The sequence below is a fragment of the Bactrocera latifrons genome, unplaced genomic scaffold, assembly GCF_001853355.1.
Source record: "Bactrocera latifrons isolate USDA-ARS-PBARC rearing strain unplaced genomic scaffold, ASM185335v1 scaffold_17, whole genome shotgun sequence".
NCBI lineage: Eukaryota > Metazoa > Arthropoda > Insecta > Diptera > Tephritidae > Bactrocera > Bactrocera latifrons.
This window is the reverse complement of record NW_017535185.1, coordinates 1,649,654-1,662,918: the sequence shown is the minus strand read 5'-3', so window position 1 is coordinate 1,662,918 and position 13,265 is coordinate 1,649,654. Positions and strand designations below refer to the sequence as shown.

General features: G+C 37.4%; 2 protein-coding genes across 10 annotated transcripts in view; both read left to right on the top strand.

The window, feature by feature from the left end:
- LOC108966746 (major facilitator superfamily domain-containing protein 8) overlaps nucleotides 1-6,950 on the top strand; it is an 11,302-nt gene extending 4,352 nt beyond the window's left edge. For 5 of the 6 annotated variants that reach the window (XM_018929777.1, XM_018929781.1, XM_018929778.1 and 2 more), the window contains exons 2-6: nucleotides 4,012-4,377; nucleotides 4,443-4,949; nucleotides 5,016-5,167; nucleotides 5,729-6,349; nucleotides 6,429-6,950. In XM_018929777.1, the coding sequence (XP_018785322.1) occupies nucleotides 4,195-4,377; nucleotides 4,443-4,949; nucleotides 5,016-5,167; nucleotides 5,729-6,349; nucleotides 6,429-6,657 (1,692 nt within the window). In that variant the 5' untranslated portion in view covers nucleotides 4,012-4,194 and the 3' untranslated portion in view covers nucleotides 6,658-6,950. Of the gene's footprint in view, nucleotides 1-4,011; nucleotides 4,378-4,442; nucleotides 4,950-5,015; nucleotides 5,168-5,728; nucleotides 6,350-6,428 lie in introns of those variants that run through there. The other variant, XM_018929782.1, reaches the window with a different exon arrangement.
- A 3,090-nt stretch (nucleotides 6,951-10,040) lies between these two features.
- Nucleotides 10,041-13,265, top strand: part of LOC108966776 (farnesol dehydrogenase) — a 13,468-nt gene continuing 10,243 nt past the window's right edge. Inside the window, exons 1-3 of one of the 4 annotated variants that reach the window (XM_018929824.1) lie at nucleotides 10,041-10,673; nucleotides 11,601-11,802; nucleotides 11,913-11,978. In XM_018929824.1, coding sequence (XP_018785369.1) covers nucleotides 10,095-10,673; nucleotides 11,601-11,771 — 750 coding nt within the window. In that variant the 5' untranslated portion in view covers nucleotides 10,041-10,094 and the 3' untranslated portion in view covers nucleotides 11,772-11,802; nucleotides 11,913-11,978. The other 3 variants (XM_018929823.1, XM_018929822.1, XM_018929825.1) reach the window with 3 other exon arrangements.

Sequence of the window (13,265 nt, the reverse complement as noted above, 5' to 3'; positions counted from 1 at the left end):
TAGTATCCTACATAACAGTCTAAGTGTGATCGCTTCTAAGCATATAATCATAGTCTGGATTAAAATTAATTATATTATTGCGATGASTGGCAATAAAAGAAGATTACGCAGATATCTTTACTATTTACTTCAGATCTGAAAAGTTATTTCTATGTCTGGCTTCGGTCAGTTTAAATTTGTATACAAGTTTATTTGAACGCTCCTAGCATACTATCTTTAAGGTCTTTATTGAACTATCTTATTGTCCAACAGYGATCAGTCGATTTTACCAGCYTTCTAGACACATTTTATAAGTCAARTCGCCCTGATATATAACAATATATGACTGAAGCTTCCAAATAATCTCGGAATATATAGATAAACTTAAACATTGCTTATTTAAAGGCGTCTACATATATGTATGTACATATATGATAGATCAAAGCAACTTGCAGTTAATTAACCCATTCAGTTAAGGAATGCAAGACGAACTTATTCGAGTATAAAATCTCGCAAACAAAGAGCAAAAAATTGCTTATCATAAAGAAAATTGTCTTTGTTTATCTGAGCGCTTTGGCATTACTTCGCATATTATTAAAATGATGAGACTGATATATATAATATGTATGTATGTGTGGTTATTGCATGCGTGCAATCGTTGCTTCTTTAATTTATCTTTAAATATACAAATGTTGCTTTTAAATATTAACATATTCATGCAAATATATATTTGTATAGCCAACATTAATGTTTATTAATSTGAATACTTATTCGCACTTAAGTGCATACGCTCGCGGTCAATGAAATGTTACCATCCATATTTTTTTTAGGTCAGCAATGCTCGATGATTACAKGATGTTTCCATACATTGTGGTCTCCACAAAATCCTTAATAATGACAATATATTCAGCTGGATGTAAGGAACTATAAATTGTTGTCAATTCACTGCAACTATAGTAGGGAAATTAACTCCAAACCATATAACTCACTGGAGTTTGCTTCTGGTTGTCTTAGTACTTGGAAGCAATTCTTCTTGTGGCCTTCTCTAAACATACATTGAAACCTTTCCTCTCAGATAAAGCGTAATATGTGGTGTATTTTATTCACCGGCTAACAGCTTATTGAGCTATGTCCGAAGGTTCTTGCGGAAAATTCGTTTAACGGCGCCAATCTTGCAGTTGATTTCGCACATTAAAAAAGTCCCCTCAACTGCTAGATCTTAGCAAGAAAGCTCACATCGCCGCAATGATAGATATCCTAACTGCAAACTATCTTACTGATATTAACTTGTCAAAGTTATAATAAGTAAGATGTGGAGACTTTATCCTATACTGTTCACCTTTTGCCAAACTGAGGTTAAAGCATCTCGGTTGCTATAGTTTTTAAAAATCTGAGGAGTCCTTATAAATTGATATTAACCACCTCAATAAATKTATAGCAAGCTCAAGGCGTTTCGTGAATATGCAACGGTTTTTTCGATCCATACGTTGGAGTTCTGAACAAAACGACAGTTAGGCGTCTCTAGCTGTTTAAATGGGGATTATTCGTGAYCTACCGAGAAATCAGCCTGTTTACCTAACCTAACCTAACTTAACACTTTATCCTTTATACCTTTTATCGGCAGCACTTTATTCTAGAATTCCCAAATCGTGCCATTATAAACATTTATAAACGGCGAGATTTTATATAAATATAATTGTGATGACTTATCTCGTTGAAATTGCAACAATTTGCAGTAATYTTTCACTAATCATTGAGATAAGAGGCATGTTCTTAGCAATTATAGAATTTTTCACGTGTAAGCAGTAACTGATTTCATTTTGTCAAGTTCTATATTGCTGACTAATTTGCTGAACGTCAACTACTATTTATAAGGGATAATAGCCATAATTCGTTATCAGCACGCTTCATGCGTGTTAGGTAATAGCCTTAATCTTAAGAAGTTTCAGATTATTTTATTTACGCTATTTCGACGTAGTACTCATAAATATTTAGCTGAGCAGAAGGTTGTCGTTTGGTGCTGCAAAGCCTATTAGAACCCTTTAGTATGACAACTGCGCTCGAGCAGGTATATTTCGTATTAGAATAACCACTAAATCTAAAGGTAAGCACATAGTAAAATGGGATTTTGAGTTCTTCGATAACTTATTTTGAGTAARATGCCAATTATCTCCGGCTTGACACACAGATGGCTCATCTTGAATTAAATCCATCTAATTTTTAGTTAGTCCTAACGTTTCTAACGTTTGATCATTAGTTTTGCATTATAGCATATCATTTTGAGTGAAGAAACTTTTGTTATTGTGGAAAAATGGGTAAAGAGAAATTCGATTTTTTAAGGAAAAAAAAAAAAAAAATACAGTCGAAGCAAAAACTAAAAATTATCAGGTAATGGTATGCTAAGCTTAGATCTGGTCAAACAGACATGGACGCCCAAAAGAGGATATTACCGACGAAAGCATCCAAAAAGTGGACAAAATAAATAAATCGATGACCGTAAAGTGAAGTTTTTCGAGATAGCAAGCACTCTAAAGATAACAACTGAAGATGTACATCATATCATTCACAAATATTTGAGTACGAGAAAGCTCTGTGCAAAGTGGGTGTCACGCGAACTCACTTTTGACCAAAAACAACGACGAGTGGAATATTCGAAGCAGTGTTTGGAGATGTTCAAGTCTAATAAASCCAAGGTTTTGCGTCGATATGTGGCATTAAAYGAAACAYGGCTTCATCATTTCATTCCGCAGTCTAATCGACTGAGATCCGAGTGGACTGTACACCATGAATCCGTTCCAAAGCGCGGACAAACACAACAGTCGGTTGGAAAGGTTATGGCGTCTGTATTTTGGAATGCGCATGGACAAATTTTTATTGACTACCTTGAAAAAGGAAGGAACATCAACATATTACATAGCTCTCCTTGACCATTTGAAGTACGAAATCAAGTACAAAATCAAGTATAAAATCAAGTACAAATAACTAAGACAAGGCACCGTGCAACTAGTTAATGAGAACGTTAGCCAAAATCCATGAATTGAGCTTCGAATTGTATCCGCATCCAACGTGTTCTCCAGATCTGGACCCCAGCGACTATTTCCTGTTCTCAGTTTTCAAAGGATTGCGCGCTTTTCGTCGAATGAAGAGGTGACGGTCGAAATGTGGTTTATTTTGGTGCCGTTTCACCAAGACATAGGCACAGTGCCATAAGTTAATGAAAATAATGGCAAAACTTCTTGATCTGTGCTTCGAACACTACATCAAACGTGGTCTCCAGATCTGGAGTTTAGCGACTATATCCTGCTCTTAGATCTCAAAAGAATGCTCGCTGRGAAGACATTTTAGYTGAATCAAGAGCTGACCGCCGAAACGGAGGTCTATGTTGAAGGGCAAATTGTACTACAAAAAGGGTATCGAACAGTTGGGGATACGCTATAATCAGTGTATCATTCATGAAGAGAACTGTGTCGAATAAAAAATACGAATTTTGGCAAAAAAAAAAATGTTTTACTATGGTACGCAGGCGAGCAGTTAACAGTCGTGTTAAGTTATTTTAACCGTTTAATCACTTGAAGAAGCTTCGCGTAGATATACATACATACATATGTGTGCTTTCTGCAGATTTAAGCTCCTCCAAGCCTCTKTACAACCATTACTAATGGAATTAAGTCCATGAACACCCTCAACAACCATTTCTATTGAAATTTAGTTTGACATGCTTAAGCCTAAGCGGAGCTTTTCTGGCATACCTAAGCACGTATACGCACCACCAGTTTTGCAAAGCTTTTTGAATTATGACATTTCATTGATTTCATTGCTCTRTTTAGACAGATGCTCTGCAGCTGACTGCATATCCTGTTGTTTGTTTACGAAAGTGCATTTGTAGAAACGGTATAGTTTGTTATTAAAACGAGTAAAGCTTGGAAGTGGCACGCAAAGTTAATATTGAGCGTTTTATGGTCRACGTAGGCATTATAAAGTGTCCATGAGGATTAATTATTTCATTTCCATAATTATGTTATTTTCCCACAGTTTCCGACTCAGCATGTAAATCAGCATACCCCGAGCGAAACCGAAATTGGATTCTAAAAAGCATCATTTACTTCTAACTAAAATTTCATCAATGTTCAGAGCGTTCAAATGTCGTCCGCGAAGCTGCCAAACACAAACTGTTGACTACGCGAGTATCCTTAACTAAAAGTACAAATACCAACAATGGGCAATTCTTGTAAAAAATCACAAAATCCAAAAATACCCGACGATGTCAATGATGGYCTTGAGACATTGGAGGAATATCGGAGTCGTTGGCGTTCGGTGCGCGTCATTTATTTCACAATGTTCCTGATGTCACTGGGCTTCAGTATTATACTAACTGGCATATGGCCGTACTTAAATAAGGTATACATAATATATGAAATAGTTATTAAGGAAGTGAACATACTTTTTCACATACTAYTTCATAGCTAGATCCAAAGGCGGGCAAAGAGTTTATGGGTCTAATTGTTGCCGCAAATCCYTTGGGTCAGATGATCTTCAGTCCGCTCTTCGGCTGGTGGAGCAATAGGATTGGYAGCATTCGTTTACCCTTACTATGTTCGTTGGCGTTGTTCACATTCGCCAGTGGGCTATATTCATCACTGGAAATGCGCCCCGATCATGTCAAATACTGGATGTTGATCTCACGTTTTTTAATAGGCGTCAGTTCGGCAAATATTGCTGTGTGCCGTTCGTACTTATCGGCAGCGACACGTTTGAGCGAACGTACGAAAGCCGTTTCGATGGTGTCACTTGCACAGGTGTTGGGCTTCATTGTGGGACCCGGTCTGCAGACCGCTGTAACACCATTGGGTAATGATGGTTATARTTTTCTTCGTGGCTCCATTGTTTTCAATATGTACACGGCTTGTGGCTGGATAAATGTACTTATGAGCATTGGCAACTTTATCATGTTTCTGCCGGGACTTTTTGAGGTACTATAACTATATATATAACAGGACAAATGTGATTTTATTTGAATAAACCGTTCTGATTCGTAGGAGCATAAGATAGCTGCACGCGAAATAATGATAAAACAGGGTAAAAGCTCGGAGCGCGAAACGTGGAAGGCCATTAAACCGGACTATGTGTCAGCGTGGACTTTAATTRTGGCATTCTTCGTGTTGGTCTTCAACTTTGTGTTACTTGAAACGTAAGTACTGCGTGCTCGTAAGTCATATGCGTAGCTTATCAAGTGGAACGTTTYGTTTATTGCATAACGTTGGAGRAAGAAACTCAARGAATAACACTATAAGTAGTTTGACTGCTAATTTCGTCTAACTTGGAAYCAGTATTWGCACCAACAACACGTCAGATTCGAAATCCAACTTAGAATAACTCTTGCCAACAGATGCTACTTCGGACTGAGTAGGCAGTTGAGAAGTGAAGTCCTCTCTCAATGAGAGCCGAGTGCAGAGGAATGACGATGACAACATCTGATGAGTCGGCGTTACGAGCTTTCGAGAGAAAGGTTCGTCGGAAGACAACGGCAATTCTTGAGTGTTCTTACATAAAAACAAAAAAATCCTTAATCTAGCCTTTGAAAAGCTTTAGCTCTACTTCGCTTTCGAATAATTAAGAYCTCCACACTCCTAATACCTTATTCCAGCCTTTGAAAGTTGCACCTCTTCACCGCTGTCGAAGAAAAATGCTCTCCACCGAATATCCAATGCAATCTTTAATCCCTTAAATTAAAAATCCTCTTCTMTTTCAGACTCGGCACTTCACTTACCATGGACCAGTTTGCATGGAGCAATCATGAAGCGCTCTACTACATGGGCATACTGATGTCAGTGGGTGCTATTGTGGCACTAGCCACATTTGTTGCCATCAATCCGCTTTGTAAAGTTTTTCCCGAACATTATGTGCTCATATGGGGTGGCTTCTCGTTAATGGTACTCGGCCGTGTGCTGTATATACCTTGGGGCGATGGACCACCYGTTATTGCTGAAGTTTACAATGAAACATTACCGCTGACGGGCAATGCTACAATAGATCTCGATCCGAATGATATCGTATTTCTCGGCTGTCCCAAAACACAGCCATGGTGTGAGCTAACGCCAGCACTGACTTTAACACAATTCATCATCGGTTACGCCTTTACCTCGATTGGTTATCCGATCGGTGTCACATTGATACAAACGATCTTCTCAAAGGTATTGGGACCACGACCGCAAGGTGTTTGGATGGGTCTGATGACCGGTGCGGGTTGTTTGTCGCGCGTATTGGGACCTGTTTTTGTAGGTGTGATCTATACACGCTATGGCACATACTGGACGTTCGGCATAACGTCGGTGATGATGTTCGTAGCGATGATATGGCTGCTGTTATCGAAGTGCGTACTTTATTTACGAAAACTCGATTGTTTTATATTCACTTATATATATATATATATATACATATTTATATTCTAGAAATCGTCTGATACCACCGAGTTTCGACAATCCCATGGGTGCCGAAATGCAAACATTGCGTACAAATAAAGTGCCACTAGAATCAGCGGAAGAACAGTACAAAATAGTGCCACAAATTGATGACGAAGCGCCGGCGCTGATAGAGAATGAAGATGAACTGGATACTGCTCTAAGTACAGCGCTGTATTCGGACAAAAAAAATATAACTATAGTTGTAGCGGAAAAGTGATTTTTCTAAACCGTTATAAGTACCCCTGAAGTTAATTATTTAGAGTTACGACTTTCGGCTTGCTGTGCAAAAATTGTTGTTGAGCATAAACTCTGATTTGAAGAAAGTAAAAATTATAAAATCATAGACAAATTGTGAAAAATCACTTCAAAACTTTTTAAACAATTTTTTTTGTGAATATAATGTTATATATTCCTTTATTTAAATTATGTATACGTTAGTATTAAAATTAATTATGTCGAAATTATAGGTTTTTACAGTTGACAAGTGTATTGCCATTGTTTACTTTAGGAAAAACGATATTTTTATATATTTACATATATATGTTTACAAATATATACTAAATTAAAATATTTTTATAAACACAAATTTAGCTAAATTTATAAGACAGTAAACAATAATAGTATTTTTAGCATATTTTTGAAATATATTTTTCAAGGTCAATATTAAAAATTAAATATTATATTTGAGTATTATAAATTGTTGAATATCAATACCTTAGCAGTGAAATACCTTGGTGAAATTCACAACTTTCAATTCCGAACTATGAAATGACGCTAAGTAGATTAGGCTAGGTTGAGTTCAGAGGTCGAACGTAACAGGGATCTCACTTGGACGGTTAAGAACGACGATCTGTTGTACCAACAAAACTTCCATCAACTAAAAATGCATTCCACGGTGTCGAAATTTCAGTTTAGGGAACAAGAAAAAATCACACACAGCCAAATCTGGTGAATACCAGCCAAATCGAGCTCTTTATTAAGTGTCTATTCCTCCGGGATAAATTCATGATGCACCAAACCACGAATATCGAAAAAACCAATAAGCATCCCCTCGATTTTTAAGTGGCTTTGTGAGTGTTTTTTTCCCCTCCATCCCGATGATTGCTCACTTGTGTGCATGTCAAACTCATAATCCCATGTTTCAGCGGCATTTATAATGCTTTCCAAAGAGACATGTTTGCGGTACACTTTTTGAAGAAAATTCAGCTTTATTGGGACTAGTCGAGCAAGAACGCCTTTCATATCCAAAATATCCACCAAAATGATTCGAACGGACTCGCGAGAGAGATGTCGAGTTCTCTTGCAATCTCTCTAACAACACTTGCCCAATGATTTCCCAGCACCATATCCTTCTTTCTTTTAATATTTTCATCACTTGAAGAGATTGAAGGTCGTCCCGAGCGAGGCATGTCTTCAACGATCTCCCGACCGTCTTTGAAGGTTTTGCACTACTCGTAGGATTGTGTTATTGATAAAACTGAATCACCATAAGCATTTTCCATCATCGGCAACAACTCTGCATACGAAATTTGGTTATAAATGTAAAATTTGAGACGAATTCTTTGCTCGATATTTTTTTCCATTGCAAAAATCGCAACGCACTATAGAGGTATACATACTTAATAAGCTGCGTTAAACAAACTGGTTGACAGATCGCGCTCATTTATGCACCGTAAGACAAATTAATTTTTACTCTCCACTTAAGTATTAGCTATTGTTATAGTACCTATTGTGAATGTGATAATCTCACCTAACTCTCTGTTTACAAACAAAACGCCTGAAATTCACCACACTGAAGTTCGCCATTGGTACTCAACTTTACTCTTGAGTGCTTTGTATTCTCATATGAGTAGCTTTTACAAGCAACTTGCTCCAGCGATGAGCTCTTCAAGAGTTCTTTTAATGATTTCACTACAAAATGAAAACATTTCATAGAACTACCTAATAGCTAGGCTAACATTAGCGATATAAATTGTAATTAATAACGGGTGATCCAAGTAGAGGTAATTTTTTCAATAGCCCTTTTTTGACAGATCACGCGTGAGTCGTTTCAAGCTGTCAAGCTATTTTTATTCAATATTGTTTGTCATTTCAACATGGACAACGTTAAATCGTTCAACTTTAATATGAAGATTCAGGTTCCGTAAAGAATGTATTTCGTGTGGTTCGCTAAACTTATGGTCAATATAATCGGCCTATTCTGCGTACAATTTGCAACACCATCACCCATCTTGAGACCCAGCATTCGTTAATGGATAATATTCGACCAAATAGCCCACGCTCGGCACCATGAAGAAAATATAGCAGCCGAAAACAACGTTGACGACCACATTGGTACTGAAATGTTCCCACGAGATTGTCACTGACAAATAGTAACAATTGACCTCCGAGTCCCAAAGGTGAAGACACGACTACAAGTGACGAAAAATTTACCTATTTAGGCCACGACAGATAGGGGACTACGAATTAGTTTTTAATTTTTAAGATGCCGGTTTGCTTTTTTGTTGGAACAGCCGATGGTCGTATTTATTAAGGTAGTACAATAACAAACACTCATTGCAATGATTAAAAATTTAAGTAGATACCATTGTTTCTTTACGATTTTATTTTCGTCGTGAAAATACTCTTTTTAAAACTGTGCTTTTTCCTGCCCGCAAACATAATTAGTTTCACACTGACCACTGACACGTTYACAAAACGTCGTTAAACGAAAGCCTATAAAGAGCCATAATTAGGTTCCGCTCCACTATAAGACACAAGACCTATGTACGTACCTATCCTGTGAAAATTGATGAATTCAGATTATAATACCGCCCACTCTCCATATAACGGTTCTGTTAACAACTACTAAAACTGCGATAAATCTTTAATTAAATGCGCCAGAGATAAATTGTAGACTCGCGATGGTGCTTTATAGGAGTCGGTTGCCGGTGGTATCGCCCACATCTAGGTGAAAACCCGAGATCGCTATTTGCAATCATTTATGAAATTGACAAATTCTCTCCGCTATTTTTTTTTTGTGGTGTATACTGAAGCCAGCATTACATCAACTTTCCGATCGATTTGAATTGGGTTAAAACTGTAAGAGTTTTCGAACAGCAAAGAGGACTTATGAATATATAAAGGACAATAGCTATCCAAATACCAAATTCGTTTCGAGCTTCGGCCGTAGGATATACGAGTAACCTGCAACAGTTGTTTCTCTTTATAGTCGAGCCGCCAATAAACAATGGTTAATGGTATCCAAGAAAATAATAAATATCGAACTATAAAATCAAGCGAAGATTCCATTTAACGTAATATTTTAACAAATTCGTATTGTACGTAAGTGAGATTATGCTTTACTCTTCACTTAAATATCAGCTAAGTATTGTTATTGGTGTCCATTGTACATGTTGTGAGAGATCATCACATAACTCTTTGCTTATGAACTTAATAAACAAGACGATTGAGCTTCAACGCACTTCACTGAGCCACTTGTGCGTAACTTTTCTCTTAAAGTGATTTCACAATAACAATAACATAACTTAATAGCTACGCTACCATTAATTGTATAAATAGTAAATCGATTTTCAGAAGTTGTTCAGTTTTTCAGTAGCCTTCATTTGTGCAAACAGTTGGTGTTCTCCTTCAAAACTAAGTGTTATTAATATAATGGAACGTTGGCAAAATCGTGTTGCAGCCGTTACTGGTGCCAGCTCCGGCATAGGTGCTGCCACCGTTAAGGATCTGTTGAAAGCTAATTTAATTGTTGTGGGTTTGGCGCGGCGCTTGGAGCGCATGGAAGAACTGAAGGCACAATTAACCGCTGAACAACAAAACCGCTTTCACGCTGTCGCTTGTGATGTGTCATCACAGGAATCCGTTGACACGGCATTCGATTGGATCATCAAGGAATTGGGAGGTGTTGATATCCTTATCAATAATGCGGGTATTTTCGCCGCTGGCCAGGCTAGCACTCAGGATCCGGTGGAATTGGAAAGAGTCTTACAAATCAACGTAATGGGCACGGTATATTGCACACAGCGTGCCTTCAAATCGATGAAAGAACGTAATTTTGATGGACACGTGGTTGTTGTTAATAGCGTGTTGGGCCACAGTATACCTATGACGTTCGGTAACAATCAGCCACCGAGGCTTTCTATTTATCCGTCATCAAAGTATGCAGTAACTGCCCTCACCGAGATATTGCGTCAGGAATTTAGAGGACTCAACACCAAAATTAAGATTACTGTAAGTATGTTTTATATAACAGTTATGTATACGTAGATATAAATATGTAATAAATATATGTATATACATACATAATATATTGATGTATAGGCTTATGTATATTTATGCGCATGAGGTTTCGTTGTCAAGTGTAGATAAGATAGGCCTAAATGCCCCGACATGGCATCTGTGATTATAAACTCGACGAGTACTAATTTAAAGGTTATAAACGGTTAAAAGCCGAAAAAAGTTGTTGACAAGAGTTATTATGCGTTGGATTTCAAGGCTGACATTGTTGTTGGTGTTAACACCGGTTCCAAGATAGATGAAATTATCGACGACTTCGAAGTTATGACTGTCAACAGTGACATGCGAGTCGACTGTTTGTTTGCTGACAGTAAATATTTCGTCTTGCCCTGGAGATAGCAGAACTAACGGCGCGAAAGTTGCGACCAAGGATATCAATATCATCGGCATACGCTAGCAGCTGTACACTCTTATCGAATTCTCTTCTCTATTTAGTTCTACATCTCGAAGTTTTTTATTCAAGCGTAGATTGAAGAAGTCGTACGATAGGAAGTCGCTTTCGCAGAAGCCTCGTTTGTTATCGTACGGCTCGGATCAGGACGAAACTTTTGGAATTGCTTAAAGTCAGTTAACACTGACTTATTAGTTTTGCGGGTATACCAAATTCAGAGAGCACACAGGCAGTTGCTTTTCGTGCTGTTAAAAGCGGGTTTAAAATCAACTAAAGGGTAGTGTGCGTCGATCCTTTTTTCGCCGAAGCCGATGCATGCTTCTTATCAGTCTTCGCCGCCGTATTTGAACAACTAGTCCGGCAATCCATCGGAGCCCGGACTCATTCCTTATCTCATTTTTTTCAGGCTATATCCTACTTATATGATTTTACATATATTCATTAATCACTATTATTTTTTTATTTTGCAGAGTGTTAGCCCCGGCTTAACGGATACGGAAATTGTGCCAGATGTATTTAAGGGCGATAAGACTCCAATACTGAAATCGGAGGATGTTTCGAGCTGCATTCTGTTTACACTCTCCACACCACCACATATGCAGGTGCACGAGATCATTGTGAAACCGCTTTTGGGCGAATAAATTACAAAAATATATATGTGCATATACATATGTAAGTTTATAAGTATTTCTTTAATTGTAAATTATTTAATTATTTACAATAAAATTAAAAGTAGGTTGTGTAAATAAGCATCCACTAAGAACATTTTTCTTACATAACAGGATGTGATATTATTGCAAAGACTTCTGCTTGGAAGATAATAAAGTATTCCAGAAGATAGAAGGGTCTCCTGAGATCCAGCTCCATTAGCCATTTTTGAACCGTCTGTGTAAGGTTAGTAAGTTCCGCTGATGAGTCGCATCCACCTTCTTTTGATGTGATCTATATGGTTGTGATGGTTAGAGGCACTACTCTTACTAGTATTGCTATGTCGTCTATATAGGCTATCAGTTTTTATGCTTTCTGTGAAAACTTTTTCAGATAGATACATATATATGTATATATAGTGGTGATAGTAYACCCATTTGAGTAGTCGCTGCTTGCGCTAATCTAGGCAGTCTGACTTCATTCCATATTTCGTAAATCATCCTGCAGCACAGTAGAGCCTTTATCCACGATATGATGGGAGGCTCTATCCGGGCTGCTTCCAGTTGATGTTGCGTTATTTAAGGCATTGTTGAGGGCTCCACTTATGCCAAGAAATGTGCTATACTTTGAGGCTTTTTTTTGTCTTTTACTCTTTTATAGTATTCGTTTCTTGAATTTCAGTTAAGCTACCTAACTTAGGTAAGTTATAGGAACCTTGTCCTCAAAACTGCGTGTGAATGAATTCTTATTTCTCGTGTCTTATTCTATCAGCACATCTTTTCCGGCAAGATTCCCTTTTAAAGTCCCTACCTATCGAATATGTGGACCCCAGTATCTTTTAGATCTTTCAGATTTTAGAGAGACTTTTGATCAAAAATATCGAATGTGTGATATAAACAATTGAAATTCGCATAGAATTCTTTATCATTCTTATTTATTATTCCTTGTAACAAATATGGGCTGAATCGGATCAATACTTTCTTGAGCCCTTTTACACCAATAACACAAAGATTTTCGAACTTCCGGGTGACTTTATACTGCATATATCGTCCATTATTTGAGTTATCTCAATGAAAATTATAGAACGTGTTTTACTCATAACAGTGTATCCTGTCTCTTATACACATCTTAAGCATCCACTAAGAACATTTTTCTTACATAACAGGATGTGATATTATTGCAAAGACTTCTGCTTGGAAGATAATAAAGTATTCCAGAAGATTGAAGGGTCACCTGAGATCCAGCTTCATTAGCCATTTTTGAACCGTCTGTGTAAGGTTAGTAAGTTCCGCTGATGAGTCCTTCTTTTGATGTGATCTAGATGGTTGTCCAGCCCATTGGTGTGTGATGGTTAGAGGCACTACTCTGTTACTAGTATTGCTATGTCGTCTGTATAGGCTATCAGTTTTTATGCTTTCTGTGAAAACTTTTTCAGATAGATACATATATATGTATATATAGTGGTGATAGTACACCCATTTGAGTAG